At 46.6% G+C, this 17,635-nt stretch overlaps 1 protein-coding gene across 1 annotated transcript; it reads left to right on the forward strand.

Moving 5' to 3' along the window:
* Positions 1-7,960: 7,960 nt before the first annotated feature.
* LOC109733622 (uncharacterized GPI-anchored protein At3g06035) lies at positions 7,961-9,972 on the forward strand. Its single transcript, XM_020292875.2, has 2 exons — positions 7,961-8,241; positions 9,164-9,972. Exons 1-2 carry the CDS (start codon positions 8,169-8,171, stop codon positions 9,673-9,675), a joined length of 585 nt encoding a protein of 194 aa, XP_020148464.1. The 5' UTR covers positions 7,961-8,168; the 3' UTR covers positions 9,676-9,972.
* Positions 9,973-17,635: the final 7,663 nt, after the last annotated feature.

Genomic DNA, 17,635 nt, shown 5'->3' on the forward strand with positions numbered 1-17,635 from the left:
ACAATTCCAACTGGGAATGGTTTCCGACTCTTCTCCAGGTGCACGTTCTGGGTGCTGACAGGTCACCATGCATCATATCTGACCGACACCCTGGTATCATCAACGCTGTGCGCGTGCAGTTAGAAGGTTATCCAGATGTGATTCACAGATGGTGCATGAGGCATTTCATACAGAACTTCTACTCCAGGATAAAGAACAAAGACTGCACTGATGCATTGAAGCTCGTGTGCAGTGAATTTGAGCCTTTCATGTTCCAGCAAAGGCTGAATCACCTCTTGAAGTTTGTGTTCAATGAGAGTTATTTACCCAAAACCACCACACTTGGGGCTAGGGTAACAGGTCAGTACCACATTTGAGCCATGTCACAAAAAACCACCAACTCTGGGACTAATTGGTAACGCGGAGCACTGACGGGCCGTTTTAGCCGCGGAAACAGCGAATCCGACAGGTCGGGCCCACCTGTCAGGTCGACGTGGCGCGGGCTGACGGACGACGTTAGACGGGGGTTGACGGCCGTTTCTGCGCACGTGTATTAGGCGCCGCGCGGGCGTTTCGTCCTCCAATCCCCGATTAAGTTTCCCTCCCGCGCGTTCCTCCCGCTCTGCTCATGGCGACCACCTCTGGTGGCGGCGATGGCGGAGAAGGTCTCGACGGCTCCGGCGGCGGTGGTCGTTCTTCCGGTGGCCGCCGGCCGCAATGCGACCCCGTTGGCAAGTTGGGCCCCAACCCCGATGGCGATTCGCACTCGACGGCGGATTGGGGAAAAGTTGTCCTGCCGCCGCCGTCGCAGTATGCGGAGGAGGCAGAGAAGGCTGCTGCGGACGGAAAGAAGGCGTCGGCGGCGGCTGATTCGTTGGGGGAGGAAGTACCCCTCGGGCATCCATCTCCACCCAGGTAAATCTCAGTGCAAAAAACCTAGGGTTAGGGTTCTAGCAATACTGCTTAGTTAGAGTACTCGCTTAGTTAGGATACCTAGGGTTACTTGTAGCAATACTGCTTCGTTCGGGGAGGAAGCTCCTATGCCTAGATGAAAATGAAGTTTTTTCTTTGTTTTTTTTTCTGAATTACTAAATGTAGCATAGTTTATTATGCATTTGTTGGCTCTTGTGGCATAGATCTTATTGCTGTTACTTTGTTTTATATGTGAATATGTCATAGTTTTTATCGTGGCACTCAAAATGTCATGGTCCTGAATTTTATTTGTGTTCTATAGGCCTGAAAATGTTACTGCAAATGTCATGGTCATTAATATGTTTTAATATGTTTTGTGTTCTGTAGGCCTGAGGAGCCATGGTCATTATATTTTCAGTTTCCTTCTAAAGATGCTGCCAAAAAATATGCCCTTGTGAAGATGTATGAGAGAGACATCACTTATGGCAGTTTGCTTAATGTGATGGTCAGAAATGGATATGGAAGTGATGACAGTATTTGCTACTTGAGGAAGGATGGCACAGGGCTGCAAGGGATTACTTTCATCAGAAACAACACTGAAGTGGATGAGATGATAAAGCATTTTAAAAGCAGTCAGACACTGTGTTTGTATGTTAAAGAGGGGAAATTAGATATAAAGCAAGCACCAGTTTACAAAAGTGCAGAAGATGAAGAAGTGGACCCAGATGAAACAATTGAAGATTTAACAGTGGACCCACCAGTTGTATTTGCTGTTAATGAGTCAGGTGTTGTGCATAAAACAACAGATGATTATGTTGGTACACAAGAAAGTGTGAACTATATGCCAATAAAATCAGTTCCTCCACCATGCCAGTTACTGCTTGGGACACAAGATCACCCAATTGAGCCAGAGATGCTAGATGCAGATGAGGAAAATAATGCATTGCAGCAGGTTAACACTCAAGTTAGTGTTAATTATGCAAATTTCCAGTTTGATACAGATGAGGAGGAGCATGCAGGAAATGAGGACACATCTGATGAAGATGATGACTCGGTATTTGATGAAGACTTTGTAGCTCATGAAGACCTCCCAGATGCAGATTCAGATTCAGATTCCATGGACTATGAAGAAGAAGATAATGTAGCTAGAGAAGAAGAACAGAGGAGGAAAGTGGACAGTGATCTGAAAGACACAATTGCTGACATTAAGAGGAAGAGAGCTCAATACATGAGCAGTACACACTGTGAAGGGGACACAGACCCTGAAGATTTGTATGACATAGAAATGGAGGAAGAGGATGATGAGTGTCAAGAGATACCTGTTCCTAAGCCTGTTGAGAAGAAGATAAAGAGGGGGCTTACTAGTAGGTCCCACTCTAGTGCTAACAGAAGCATGACTGAGGACTGGTATCCATCTTCAGAAGAGGATGATACAGCCTTTGAAGCTGATGATGATGGCAATGAACCAATGTCCTTCATAATCCCCTCTGGAAGAATGAGCAGAGCTAAGAAAAGACCACCCAGGGTCTGGTACGATGAGAACAGGCTGCATCCAGAGCAGCAATTCCAGCTCAGGCTCTGTTTCAGAGATGTGTACCAATTTAGAGAGGCTCTTGTAAATTTGCATGTGAAACAACTTAGAAGATACAAATATCACAGAAACTGCAGTGACAGGGTGATAGTGTGCTGTGATGGAGAGGGTTGTCAGTTCCACATGGTTGCAGCAAAGATCAGTAATGAGCCCATTTTCTGCATTAAGAAGATGTTATTGGAGCACACATGTCCCACCCAATCTGAGAAGACAAGGATCAGCTCAAAGTGGCTTGGCAACAAAATGCTTGAAACTATCAGATCAGACCCCAACACTACTGTACCTGCTATAGTTGACAAGGTAAAGAGGCAGTTTGGTGTTGAGGTGCCCAAGATGATGGCATGGAGAGCAAAGAGGAAAGCAAAGGAGATTGTGCTTGGAGATCACAAGAGGCAATACAAGAGGCTGAGAGATTATTTGGAGACTGTGAAAGCTACAAATCCTGGATCAAGATGCATTGTTGCTACTGTGAGTGGAAAAACAAGAGAAAATCCTACTGCAGGACCAAGGTTTCATGGTCTTTTTTTTCTGTTTGAATGCATGTGTTGAGGGATTTCTGAATGGATGCAGGCCATTCATAGGCCTAGATGGTTGTTTCATTAAGTTGACTAGTGGGGCACAAATACTAGCTCCTACTGGAAGGGATGCAAACAACAATATGTACCCCATAGCATTTGGAGTGGTCGGAGTTGAAGACACACCAAACTGGTCTTGGTTTTTGACTCAACTGAAGTATGCCCTAGGAGGGACTGAAGAGGGAAAATTTGGGAAGTATACATTCATGTCTGATAGACAGAAGGTGAGTTTATTTTGCACTTAGTTATCTTAGTCATTATTTTGTTGTGCATTTAGTTAATTTAGTTCATTATTTTGTTGTGCATTAAGTTAATTTAGTTCATTATTTTGTTGTGCATTAAGTTAATTTAGTTCATTATTTTGTGTCAACCTAGGGTCAACCTAGCCAAGAACAACCCCATCCACCCTAGATGGTATTTAATAGTACAACAACTAAATTGAGTAGTAGAACAACTAAATTGAATAGTAGAACAACTAAATTGAATTAAAATCAATTTAATAGTAAAACAATTTAATTTAAAATGTTTTTATAATGTAAAATTAATTGAAATTCCTTTGCAGGGTCTGTTGAATGCAGTCACAGCAGTCTTTCCAAGCTGCCCTCATAGGTACTGCTTGAGGCACATTTATGCCAACTTTCAGAGAGCAGGATTCAGAGGAGAAGACTTGAAGAAATGCATGGATGAAGCTGCATATGCTTACACTGAACATGACTTTCAGTTGGCAATGGAGAGCATGAAGGCTGAGTGCAAGGAAGCTTGGGAGTGGATGTCAAGGATTCCTGCAAAAGCTTGGTCAAGACATGCAATGGATACTAACTGCAAAACTGATCTGGTGGTCAATAACTTAAGTGAAGTTTTTAATAAGTACATACTTGATGTAAGGAACAAGCCAATTGTCACCATGATCAATGGGATCAAGGACAAACTTCTGGTAAGGTATCAGCAAAAGAGAGAGGGTGGACTAGTTGCAAGATGGGAAATTGCACCAACTTATGTTGAGAAGTTAGAGATGAACAAGAGATTTGCAAGGGACTGCAAATCATTGATAGCTGGACCAGGTCTTTTCCAAGTGAGTAGTGGGGACAAGACCTACTCTGTTGACACTAACCTGAAAACATGTGGCTGTAAGAAGTGGGACATCTCTGGAATTCCTTGCAACCATGGTTGTTCTGCCATCTACAGGTCCAAAAAACTACCAGAGGACCATGTAAATGTGTTCTTCAAAAAGGCTATGTACTTGGAGTCATACAAGCCTATAATTTACCCAGTTCCTGGTCCTGATTGTTGGGTGAAAACTGCAACTCCTGACATTGACCCACCTCAGTTCAAAGAAAACAAGAAGGGACCAGCAGAAGGAAAAAGGAAGAAAGGCAGGTTTGAGCCTCCTCAAGCAAAGCAGACATCAAGGATGGCTACAATAACTTGTAGTAACTGCAAGTTGCAGGGCCACAAATACACAAGCTGTGCAAAGCCATTGAGGCCAGATCTGCAAATCAGGAAGAACAAACACATGGTATGTTCTTTTTGACTTCCTTCTCTCTCTCATCATTCATTAAGTATCACTCAAATTTATCCAACAAAAATAATTGCAGGAAAACAGGACAGCCCCTGCATGGCAGCAAGGTGGAAGCTCAACATCTGGTACAACAACTCCTAGGGGTGCAAGCTATGCATCTGCTTCAAGGGGTTCTTCTTCTGCTGCTTCAAGGGGCAAATCTGGTAGAGCTGCTGCTACATCTGCTAGAGCTGCTGCTACAGGCACTAGAGCTGCTGGTTCATCTGCTAGAGCTGCAAATTCTTCTCCTTCTGGTGCTGGTACTGCTGCTGCAAGGAGAGGTGCAAAAACAGGTGCAAGAAGCTTCAATCCTCCAAGAACTACTGTAGAAGCTTCAACTAGCCAGCCAACAGGAAATAGGTCCAAAAGGACAAGATACATGAGCAAAAGGATGGAGGGGTACTTCTATGCCAGTGGGAACTACTGAGAGTTCTTGTTTGACTATGTATCCAAGTGCATTTGTGCTCCATCAGGCACTAGAGCACTTTATCTATGCCAAGACTAAATTTGAACTTATGTAATACTATGTTGAACCTATGTGTGGCACTAAGAACTACTGCTGTGTAATGCTATGTTGAACCTATGTGTGGCACTTTATCTATAATTCTGTGCTTGCACTGCTATATTTACTTTGTCCTGCTATGTTGATTGCACTCCCTGATCATCACATTCTATGCATAATAATAATGCCAGAAAGTTCCTGCTATACTCATGCCATAAGTTACTAGTATTTTAAATTTTTCTGTGCACAAAAATTTGACTATCACACCAGTTTCACCTGGAGTGAGGTAAATATAATAGAGTACTCAATATAATACAAGAGATAGTACTGCAAATTAAGTTCAAATTCATGCCATAAGTTCAAATTCTAGACTTGCATATAAACTGCATAATTCGGTACAAATTTAACCATTACAATACCAGTACAATACCACATTACAAACTTGTAGTTAGGTCTGATTATTCAGTGCAACAGAGCACAACTACACCAGTACAATACCACATTACATAATTAAAATTCATCACAGATCTCCTTCAACTTCTTGATCTTGTCCTTGTAGCCATGCTTCTGTTTCAGCAAATCAGAGATGATGTACTCCAGCTTTTTCTTCTCTTCCTTTAGTTGGTCTCTCTCAGTCAGCACTTGGTCTCTCTCTACCACAAGCTTGTCCCTCTCCTTCTCTGCCTTTGCCCTGAGTAACTGATGTAGGTTTGTGCAACCATGGTCTGCCAGCTTCTTCTTCTCCATCTCCTCTTTCAGATCATTGAGAGCCAACCTAGTATTGCCCAGCTCAGTAATAGCATCCTCCTTGTCAGCCACCATTTTTGCAAAATCAAGTTTGAAAAATCTCAGCTCTTCTTCCATCTTCCTCTTTTCTCCAACTACTTTGTAATTGTGTTCAACAAGCTGAACATTGTCTCTCAGCCTGTCCTTATTTTCTTTGTCATACATGCTCCACAATTCAGTTAGGCAGAACTGCAAAGCCAGTGACCACTCAGGGTCTACCCACTCCAGATAGTTGCACTTTAGTTCAGCCTATAATTCAGAAAAAATATTGTCAATCATACTACACAAGAAATTGTGTTCATTGAAATCCACAAACAATTAAGAAAGCCTATGAAATTAATATGTGTTGTCAATAAGAATTTTTTTGGAGCAAATTACTACTGTCACTAACAATTTCCACCAAATTATTTAATATACCATAATTTCCTACTGGCACTAACAATGTTGTACACTACTGTGGGCAGTGACAGAGCATAATTTCCACCAAATTACACTGTCAGAGCATAATTATATCCAACTGTGGGCAGTGACAATTCTTCACACTAATAAGCAGAGCAAAATTTCCTTCTGGCATTTGAATGGAGCAAAAACTAACAAAGATTAACTAAAGACAGTACTAACCAACATACCTTCTCCTCAGCACAAGCAAGAAAGCGTCGGCCAGTGTCCGTAGAGTCAAATGCTACTAGCCTGAGGCAAGGCTCGCGATGCAGACAGCGAGAGGAGAGCTCATGAGCATTGCCACTCCATTCATAGCATGGGATGGTCCTAGGAAGCTTAAAACCAAAGAGATTGAACAAATCAGCGAGTTGGTAAGAAATCCCCAACTCAAGAACCCTAACCCTAACCCTAAATGCTAGAATCCCCAAATGAACGTACCTGGCTAGTCACTGACTCCTCGTCCGAAGAAGAAGAGCTTGACCCCTCGCTCCAGGAAACCATGGCGGACCGGCGGACGGCGGCGGCGGTCGTCGAGGTCGAGACAGAGTGGTCGTATGTGGATGAGTGCTCTGGTGCGGTCTGGTCGGACCAGCGACCCGCGCGACGCCTAATACACGTGCGCGGAAACGGCCGTCGACCCCCGTCTAACGTCGTCCGTCAGCCCGCGCCACGTCGACCCAACAGGTGGGCCCGACCTGTCGGATTCACTGTTTCCGCGGCTAAAACGGCCCGTCAGTGCTCCGCGTTACCAATTAGTCCCAGAGTTGGTGGTTTTTTGTGACATGGCTCAAATGTGGTACTGACCTGTTACCCTAGCCCCAAGTGTGGTGGTTTTGGGTAAATAACTCGTTCAATGATGGCTCGGAGTTCATACAGACACACCTTCCTTTGAAGGAGAAGTGGGCTCGCGCCTTCGACGTAGGGGGTGTTAGGTACGGCCACATGACGAGCAACATGACTAATCGTGACCGTGCTCGTCCGCTCCTAGCCGTTGGAATTGCGACTAATGCTCATATTAGTCCCGGGTCCAAACCTGACCGGGACTAGTGCTCCGGATGAAAGATCAGTTTTCTACTAGTGCGCTAGCTTCATACCATTTCTTCAGTGCCAAAGCTTCTGTTGCAGCGGCATCTTCTGTTGCAGCGGCATCAAGCACATGTTGTTGACCCAGCAAAAGCCTCACCCAAGTGGTTTCAAAGAAGCGCCGTGGTGGCTCCGCTTCCATCTCTCATGAAGCATGCATCCACGTTCATTTTACAAAGATAATTACAGTACTTGTATACCAGATGGTTTGAAATAGACTCGAATCCTCTTATTTCAACTGGACGGTTTGAAATAGACTCGAACTCTCAAAATATGGGATGGACTTGGTAGGGAGAAAAGGAGGAAGCAACACCGACGCCCTGATGTTGAGCTGTCCGCCTGTCCCGGCGTCGGTCCGGTGGTACCAACTCCATGGAAAACCCGCGATGCGCCGCTTTCTTAATTCGTTTGCTTCGCGTAATCAATCTGCCACTGCCGCGCACGTTGCCGGGCGCCTTTTATTAGTAGCACACCGACAGTGTTAGTTAGGGATCTTTTTTCTTAACAAGAAAGCGACGGCAGGTAAACCATTTTAACACCGGCAGAAGAACACTTTGTTAACAACAGCGCCGCTTTTACCTTTTAGGACAGAGGAGTAAGCAAGTGAAGTGGCAGTGGTTGGCCGCAGACAGCAGCAGCTCGCCTCCTTCCTTCCTTCCTCCTCACTCCCCCCTATATACCTGCTACCCTACCCGTCGGAGGGTGCGCGCAGCGGTGGAGCTCGGTGGATTGTCGGGGCAAATGGATTCCAGGGCCGCCCTCTTCTGCTTCCTGGCCGTCGCCTCCTCCCTCCTGCACCCCGCCAGATCTGACGGTAAGAGCAGGCGCTGCTCTTCTTTTCTTTCGCTCGCTGCTGCATTTGTGATTCGGTTCAGCTCTTCGGCCGGATCTGATCCGCGCGGTGTGGATTTGGAGGTTGGTTCTTGTAATCTAACCGCTTAGGATGATGAGCATAGTGTAGGCGTATGGCCTAGGAACCTGCTCCAGGCGAGGATGTTCGTCTGAATTTCATTTTCAGTGGTACATAGCATCCTAATTCCTGAATTCTACTTAGCTTGCCGTTGCCTACGGATGTGCCGAGTTCTTGGATGTCACTAAGCGGTTTCAGTGGGTTGGTGAGAGATCTGGTCTTCCAAGATCTCTTGCTATTTTTTACCTTCATTTGGGACATGATAATTACTCCAACTGTTCCAGCGCACACAAGATTCAGCATGCATGATCTGATGGTCAGGTCTCGTTGGTCAACAATTGCAGTGTTCTGTTCGCTCCAGCTGGTAGCTGGTACTCTGCTCATGTTCTGTTGCAGGGCACGGTCGTGGCGACAAATGAACGGGTCGCTGTTCAAGTGTACTAGGCACAAGACACACAGCTTAATTAGTACTATGATCAACTTATACTGGAAGATTTAGCAATAAAAACTTGGGAGTGCTTTTGCCTCGTAGAATTCTGGTACTCACTCACAGCATAGTTGCACTGCATGTTTAGACAGGAAATGAAGAGAACTCTGCATCCGTTGTTTTGATGCTGCAGCCTATTACCTTGTTGCCCGCACGATCCTTTGAGTGTGCGCGTTGGTGTTGGCTGTGTGCATCTTAGTACTGCAGAGGAGGACGGGGGTGTGTGTTAATTGTGTTTGTATCCCCTTGATGCTTCATTATGAGTTAATTAAACCACCCTTGATCGGGAAAAAAATCACCTTTGTAAACTGCTTGCTTGATACTGGTTACTGTTTTCAGGGGACGACAACCAGCTCCTCAAGGGGATCAACAGCTACAGAGCTTCGCTCAAGGTCCCGGCGCTCACCGAGAACAGCAATGCCGACTGCCTGGCCGAGCAGCTAGCAAAGAAGTTCAAGGGCCAGGAGTGCACCAACACCACCGGAGCCAACACCGTGCCCGGCACCGAGCCGCAGTTCCCCGACTACCCCCAGTTTCTCGACCGCTGCCACCTCAATGCGTCGGTGACCGAGGACGGGCAGGTGATGCCGGCATGCGTGCCCGGCCTTGTGGCCGACATTGTGCTGACCAACTACACCAAGTCCCAGTACAACCGGTTCCTCAACGACACCAAGTACTCCGGCATCGGGATCGCCAACGAGGGGGACTGGGTGGTCGTCGTCCTCAGCACCAGCACCGACTCCGGCGACTACTCCCCTGCTCCCCCGGGCTCCAACTGGGCTCCGTCGGTCCAGCCGTTCAGCTGGATGATTGTTTCGCTGGTAGGGTTCGTAGTTTTGCTGATGAAGTGAGAAGATCGGTGTTGTGTTGTTCATCTCGCGTGCTACACCGCTGCAAATGAGTGTGTTGATCTTATGCCCGTGCCAATCATTTCTGTATTATTCAGATTTCATTTCTACTTGATCCAGTTGACACCACAGTACAGTAGCATATGCATGCCACGAGGTTTGGGATCAAAACTTTTTCTCTCGCTATTTGCCTTTGACCACAATTGGCAATGGCTTTATGCATATTGTGGTCAGGTGATGTGCAGTATTGAACCACATCTTTCATCTTTCAACATTTAGCTAAAGCCAGAACTTCAACTTTGTTGGGTGTTGGCACTGTGCACTCAATTTCTTTTAACATCTGTACTGCACATCTTTCAACTTTGATGTATGGCGTTTACTGTGCTGAGCTCACGTTTTTTGAGTCTCCGTATGAGCGAGAGGTTACTGATGAGATCCCGAACATGACTTCGGGGATTGTTAAGGTCGCCAGAGGGGAGGTCTCTGAGACGCAGATCGTGCAGAGGCTTCGGGAGCTTGTCCCTGGGGACTTCCAGTGGGACCTCGTCAGTCTCGATGATAAGATGTTCAGAGTTGAGTTTCCTTCGGTTGAGGACCTGCAGAGGTTGCTGAGTTTTGGGATGTGTAATGTACCGGGAACTGATGGCATCCTTGAGTTCCACGAATGGAAGCTGGTGGAGCCTCAGGGTGCGCCGCTTACTCAGGCGTGGTTGCGTTTTTCCGGGGCCCCATCCAAGCCTTTGCAGGATGCTCGCGCTGTGGCCAGCTTGGGTATTTTGATTGGGAAGCCTGAGCGAGTGGATATGGCGTTCACCAGAGCTCATGGGATTGCTCGGGTTCTGGTTAGTATTCTGAATGTTGAGTATGTGCCGGAAGTGGTTAAGTGGGCTTACCAAGGCAGGATCTATGATTTGGTTATTGAGTTTGAGGATGAGAGCCTTTTGGTTGCGGCGACTCATGGGTCCGATGTGGATATGCACGAGGGTGACGGCAGCGCAGGAGCGAGGGAGCCGCCGGTCGAGGATTCTGGACGACAAATGTCCAAGGGACCGGGGCCCGACACTGCGATGACCGAGAAGGGAGCGGAGCCACCCTCCTCGCTGCCTGTGACATCATTGAGATTTGGGTCTTTTGAGCCCGCTTCTGCACCCCCGAGGCTTTGGAGTGATCGGGTCGAGTCCGACGAGGCTTTTGAGCTTGCGTTGCCTGCTTTGGGGTTTGAGGATACTGTCTGTTCTCTGCCTGTGGTTACTGAGGTGTCGTCGATCTCGGGCAGCGGAGGGGTAGAGGTGAGTCGGCAGGTGGCCACTCTCTCTCCTGCTCAGCACGGTGTCCATTCTCAGGGCGTGACGCCAGTGGTCGTGGATGGGTTGTCGGGAGGGACCCCGGGGCAGGCGGCCTCCGGTCGCTCTTCTCCGGCTGAGGTAGGGGACTCGGGGCAGGTGGCTCCCGTGTCCCTCTCTGCGTTGGGAGGGGATCTGAGGTAGGTGGCCACGGATACCTCCTCTCCCGTCGCCTGCTCCTCTATGCTGATGGCGTCGGTGCCTTTGGGGGGGGGGGCTCGGGGCAGGTGGCCTCGGGGCCTCCTTCTCCTAAGGCGCCCATGTTGGTGGCTTCTGCGGTCATGGGGGGGGGGTTAGGGCAGGCGGCCCTGGCACTCTCGTCCCCCTGTTCGCCACCGGTGCAGTCCCGTGGGGAGAGCCAGTCCGTCCAGACGGACCGGCCTGGCGGTTGGGGTGGGGCAGGAGGCCTTACTCCGACCATGATTTCTCGGGAGGAGGTGATTGCGTTCGGTGGGATACCGGATCCGATGTCTGAGGGACGACGGGTGAGTGCCCGTCTCCAGACACAGCCGCAAGTGGACGACATTCAGCAGCGATGTGCCATGAGGGTGGCTAAGCTTCAGGATGCTGCAATCTCTACTGGTATGTCCGTCAACATATCTAACTCTTTATTGCATTTTTCTAATGAGGAGATTATAAATAATGCAAACCAATTGGGAGTTTCTCTCGGGGCTACAGATAGTGAGATTTCCAGTTCGGTGAATGATTTGTTAGATTTGGAGACGGAGCGTGCCTTAGAAACTATTCGTAATCTTGCAGCGGTTAAACCCATGAATGACAATGAAATTGATGCATTAGGGGTTAGCGTGCTCAACAATATGTGTGTGGATTTAGCACCATCCAATCATGAGTCAGAGGACGATGATATGCCCATAGAGAATGCAGTTGTTTGTTTCGCTGAGCCCGGTTATGAGGATTGGGAGTCAGGAGCTAGCAAACCCAAGCGTAAGTGGAAACGGAAAATTTACCCCGATTCTGCAGTTCGTAGGAGTGCTAGGATTCGGACTACTAAAAAATTTCATGATGAGTGATGAAAGGAATCTTTTGGAATAGCAGAGGTCTGAAAGACTTGGCTAAAAGAAGGTTTCTTGCTGAGGCATCTCTGGAGCATCGTTTAGATTTTATTGCTCTATCGGAAACTGGTAGAGATAACTTTGCGCCCCAGTTCCTTTCCTCTCTTGCGGGTGGTGTTGATTTTGATTGGCATTGCCTCCCTCCGCGAGGAAGATCGGGTGGTATCTTGCTGGGTGTGAGATGCGATTCGCTTGAAGTCCGGAGTGTAGTCATGGGCGACTTCGCGGTTAAGTTTCGAGTCAGGTCTAAGGTTGATGGTTTCAACTGGGCGTTGGTGGCGGTTTATGGTGCCGCACAGCCCGAGCTTAAACCGGATTTTTTAGCGGATCTTGTTCGGATTTGTGGGTCCGAGCAGCTTCCAATCTTAGTTGGGGGAGATTTCAACATCATTAGGAGGAGAGAGGAGAAGAATAATGATAACTTTGACGGCAGATGGTCGTTCATGTTCAATACTATTATTGAAAGCCTGGATCTGAGGGAGATACAGCTTTCTGGTAGAAAGTTCACCTGGGCTAACTCTTTGCCCAACCCGACGTACGAAAAGCTTGATCGCGTTCTTGCGAGTGTGGAGTGGGAACAGAAGTTCCCGCTTGTGACGGTTCAAGCTCTTTCCCGGGGTTTTTCCGATCACACACCCCTGTTCGTTGACTCAGGGGAGCCGAACCACGTGGGAAATAAAAACACCTTTTCTTTTGAGATGGCCTGGTTCGAACGCGAAGGGTTCCTAGACCTGATCGCTCGGGAATGGGCGAAGGGTGTAGGCGGTAGGACCGCGGTCGAGCGTTGGCAAAATAAGATTAGGAGTTTGAGAAGCTTCTTACGGGGTTGGGCTAAGCACCTTAGTGGGGTATATAAGATTGAGAAGGACATGCTTCTCTCTCTTATACAGAATCTGGACGTCAAGGCCGAATCCACGATTTTGATGCCTGCTGAGCTCCAGGTTAAAACTGAAGCAGAGAAGAGGTTGAAAGAACTTCTCCGTGAAGAAGAATTGAAGTGGGCTTTGCGGGCTAAGGTTCGCAAAGTGGTCCAAGGGGACGCAAATACTCAATTCTTTCATCTGATTGCTAATGGTAAGCACATAAAGAAGAGAATATTCCAACTTGAACAAGATGAGGGCACTATTTTAGGACAGGATAACCTAAAAACATATATAACCGAATATTATAGGCAGTTATTTGGACCTCCGGAGGATAGTTGTGTATCTCTCGATGAGTCCAGAACTGAGGATGTGCCTCAACTTTCGGCTGCTGAAAATGATATTCTGGTTGCCCCATTTTCGGAGAAGGAGGTGTTTGATGCTATAGCACAGTTGAAAAATAATAAGGCTCCCGGACCGGATGGATTTCCGGTGGAGTTCTACAAGAAGTGCTGGCATATTATTAAGGGGGATTTGCTACCTATGTTTCAGGATCTGTTCTCTGGACAGCTTCAATTATTTCACTTGAATTTTGGAACTATCACACTGCTTCCTAAGAAGACGGATGCTGTGAGAATTGAGCAGTTCAGGCTGATCTGCCTACTCAATGTTAGTTTTAAAATATTCACCAAGGTCGGGACTAATAGGCTCACACAGATTGCGCATTCTGTGGTGCAGCACTCCCAAACTGCCTTCATGCCGGACAGAAACATCCTTGAAGGGGTGGTCGTCCTTCATGAAACGCTCCATGAAATCCACTCCAAGAAGTTAGATGGTGTCATTTTTAAGGTGGATTTCGAGAAAGCGTATGATAAGGTTAAATGGCCATTTCTCCAGCAGGCATTGCGTATGAAAGGTTTGACGCCAGGTTGAATCATTTACGCAAAAAGGGAGTGTGGGAATTAAAGTGAATGACGATATTGGTCATTACTTCCAGACACATAAAGGCCTTAGACAAGGAGATCCGATGTCCCCTATCTTGTTTAACATTGTGGTTGATATGTTAGCCATCTTGATAGGAAGGGCTAAGGAGAATGGTCAAGTGGGTGGCTTGGTACCTCATCTGGTTGATGGAGGTGTATCCATCCTTCAGTACGCTGATGATACAATCATCTTTATCGAGCATGACCTGGCCAAGGCGAGAAATATGAAGCTGGTGTTATGCCTCTTCGAACAATTGACCGGGTTAAAAATTAACTTTCATAAGAGCGAGCTGTTCTGCTTTGGTAGAGCCAAAGACGAACAGGAGGCTTATAGGCAATTGTTTGGGTGCGACTTGGGGGAATTACCTTTCTCTTACCTAGGTATTCCAATCCACCATAGAAAGCTGACCAATAGAGAATGGAAGTGCATCGAAGACCGGTTTGAGAAGAAACTGAGTTGCTGGAAGGGCAAGCTCATGTCATATGGAGGCCGATTAATTCTGATTAATTCGGTGCTCACGAGTATGCCTATGTTTCTCTTATCGTTCTTTCAAGTCCCAGTAGGTGTTAGGAAAAGACTGGACTTTTATCGATCGCGTTTCTTCTGGCAGGGTGATGATCTAAAAAGAAAATACAGACTTGCAAAATGGGATATCATCTGTAGACCGAAAGACCAAGGGGGTCTTGGTATTGAGAATCTTGAAGTTAAGAACAGATGTCTTCTTAGCAAGTGGCTGTGGAAGCTTTCTTTTGAGACTGATGCCATGTGGGCACAAATCCTTCGCAACAAGTACCTACAGACAAAGTCCTTGTCCCAGGTCACAGTCAGGCCAACTGACTCGCCTTTCTGAAAAGGCCTGATGAAAGTCAAACAATCTTTGTTTAATAGGACAAAGGTTGTCATTGGCAACGGCGCTAGTACACGCTTCTGGGAGGATACTTGGCTCGGCGAGACACCCTTGGCCATTCAATATCCGTCTTTATATCGCATTGTTCAACGACGTGAGGTGTTCGTTGTTACGGTGTTTCAATCCATCCCCCTTAATATTCAGTTCAGACGGTCGTTAGTGGGCAATCGTTGGGAAGATTGGCTCCGTCTAGTTCGGAGACTAATGGATGTCCATCTTTCTCAACAACCCGATGAATTACGCTGGAAACTGACTAGGTCTGGAGTATTCACGGTTAAATCAATGTATGTTGATGTAATTAATTCGAGCTCCATTCCTACCTCCAAACATGTTTGGGCTGTCAAAGTTCCCTTGAAGATAAAAGTGTTTATGTGGTTTGTCCATAAACAGGTTATTTTAACCAAGGATAACTTGATTAAGCGTAATTGGACAGGACCTACGAGGTGTAGCTTCTATGATCGGGACGAGATGATCAAGCATCTCTTTTTTGATTGCCCGTTTGCCAGAGTACTTTGGCGGACGGTTCACATTGCTTTTAATATTACTCCACCGAATTCTGTCACTACGTTATTTGGGACATGGCTCACTGGGATTGAGCCTGAATTAGCGAGACATATTCGTGTTGGAGTTTGCGCTTTGTTGTGGACTATCTGGACTTGCAGAAATGATTTGGTTTTTAACAGAACATCACGTATTCACTTTTTGCAGGTTATTTTCCGAGCCACTGCCGTGATCCGTTCATGGTCGCTACTCACTCCGATGGAGGCCAGGGAGCATTTGGTTACTGGATCTATCCGCTGGGAGATGGTAGCTCGGGATATCTTCAGCCGGTTTGGATGGCGGTCATGTAATAGGATATGCAATTAGTTTACCTATCTATCTTTAGCCAGCCGGTTGTGGCGTCTTATCTTGGCTAGTCTGTGTGTCCAGCCTCTTTAGCTCTGTGTGAGCTGTCTTTTTATTACTTTTCAGTCGGAGACTTTGGAACCTTGTTGGAACCTTTTATTTCATTAATAAGATGGCCGTATGCATCACTCTGATGCAGAGGCCGGGGAGATCCCCCTTTTCGAAAAAGAAAAAAAAACTGCGCATTTAGTTTGTTACTGTTAGAGTATATTTGTGAAGCTGAGATGACTTGCGTTTTTTCTTCTTTGCTAGGAGATAACTTGTCTGTTTGTAGCTCAGATTTTTTTCTTTCAAAAAGGAGGAATACCCCCGGCCGGCCTCTGCATCTCTTGATGCACATAGTTATATGATTAAACGTCCAAGTTCAAAACAAGGTCTCAAAGAGTCTTACGGACCTCAAAGAAAGGAAAAAATGATATGCCACAACCGGCGAGGCGAGGCGAAAATAGGTAAAGATGACTAAACAACTATCCTATTGTTGGACCGTCATCCAAACCGGTTGTATGTATCTCGTGCAACCATCTTTCATCAATTGCAACCCAATATTCATAAGCTCCATGTGATCCACATGGCTGAATAAGGACCATGTAGGTATCCAAGCTGACGCCCTGAAGATAACTTGCAAATTTTTGTGATGGTTTGCCTGTTAAAGGCAACATCATTCCGACAATTTCAAATGGCTCAAAGTAATGCACACACTCATACTCAAATATGTGCCACAGTTTTAGGCTCAATCCCGGTTAACCAAGTCCCAAATAAATGTGTATCCGAGACGGGCGGAGCAACGTTAAAGGATACATGAATGGTACGCCATAGTAACTTTGCAAGTGGGCAAAGGAGAAACATATGTTCTATTGTTTCGTCGTGATCACAAAAGCAACAACGTCTACTACCTTCCCAACTACGCTTTGCAGTTTATCCTTCGTCAAAATGACTCTTATTCACAAACCACATAGATAACCAGTAGATTTTCAATTAGAGGGGAGAGGCCGCACACCTCCTCAAAGGGACCTTGTAATGTAAGAGCATCTACAACCAGGCTCCTCAAATGCCCCCCGATACGTCCAGACGAATGGTCTGGTCAATGACCGGTCATAAAATTACAAATCAGCCGATATCCTCAAACCATCCCTATATGTCCAAACTGACCAACACTCCCATATCCAGCCCATATCTAGACCAAATATGGGAGGTCCAGGCTGACCAGCACTCCCATATCCAGCCATATCTAGGGCAAATATGGGAAGGCCTGGACACATCCACCACGTCAGATCTGACAGACAGGGCCCACCAAAAATTTCATCAAATTCTTCTCCTCCCCCAACCTAGTCGGACGGTCCTTTTCCTCCCCTCTCTTCTTCCTCGTCCGTGCTGGCCCTCTCCTAGCTCCACTGCCATCCCGACCACTCAGTGCCGCCCCCACAACCATAAAACTCCTTCCCATCAGTGTCGCCGCCACGCTACATCCGACTCTTCTCATAGTACGCCTTGTCCCCTATGTGTGTAGAAAATTGTTCGAGAAGTTTTTTTGATTGTTTTGTAGGCGAACCGATGGATTTGGAGGGTTTGTCAGATGAAGAGTATCAACACAAGGAGCTTGATGAATTAATTCAAAAGGAGTTCTTTGATTCTTTAGATTCGGACGACGAAGATGATAAGATGATGATGAGCATCCAGGGGGAAATGGAGCAGATTTTGAACTTCAAGGGTTCGATCAAAGGGATGAGAGTTTACAACCGGGATAGGATCACTAGCGCAAAGCTACTTTACAAGGACTATTTTCACCCCGTACCAACATTCGCTGAAACATTTTTTCATCGATGCTACCCTATGCGCGAACCATTATTCTTGCGCGTGACAGAGAGAGTGGAGGCACATGATCCCTACTTC

This window comes from Aegilops tauschii, chromosome 2 (assembly GCF_002575655.3).
Source record: "Aegilops tauschii subsp. strangulata cultivar AL8/78 chromosome 2, Aet v6.0, whole genome shotgun sequence".
NCBI lineage: Eukaryota > Viridiplantae > Streptophyta > Magnoliopsida > Poales > Poaceae > Aegilops > Aegilops tauschii.

Coding starts and splice junctions, on each gene's coding strand:
- LOC109733622 (XM_020292875.2), top strand. CDS start 8,169: ATGGATTCCAGGGCCGCCCTCTTCTGCTTCCTGGCCGTCGCCTCCTCC. Junction 8,242..9,163: donor GCACCCCGCCAGATCTGACG/GTAAGAGCAGGC, acceptor TACTGTTTTCAG/GGGACGACAACCAGCTCCTC.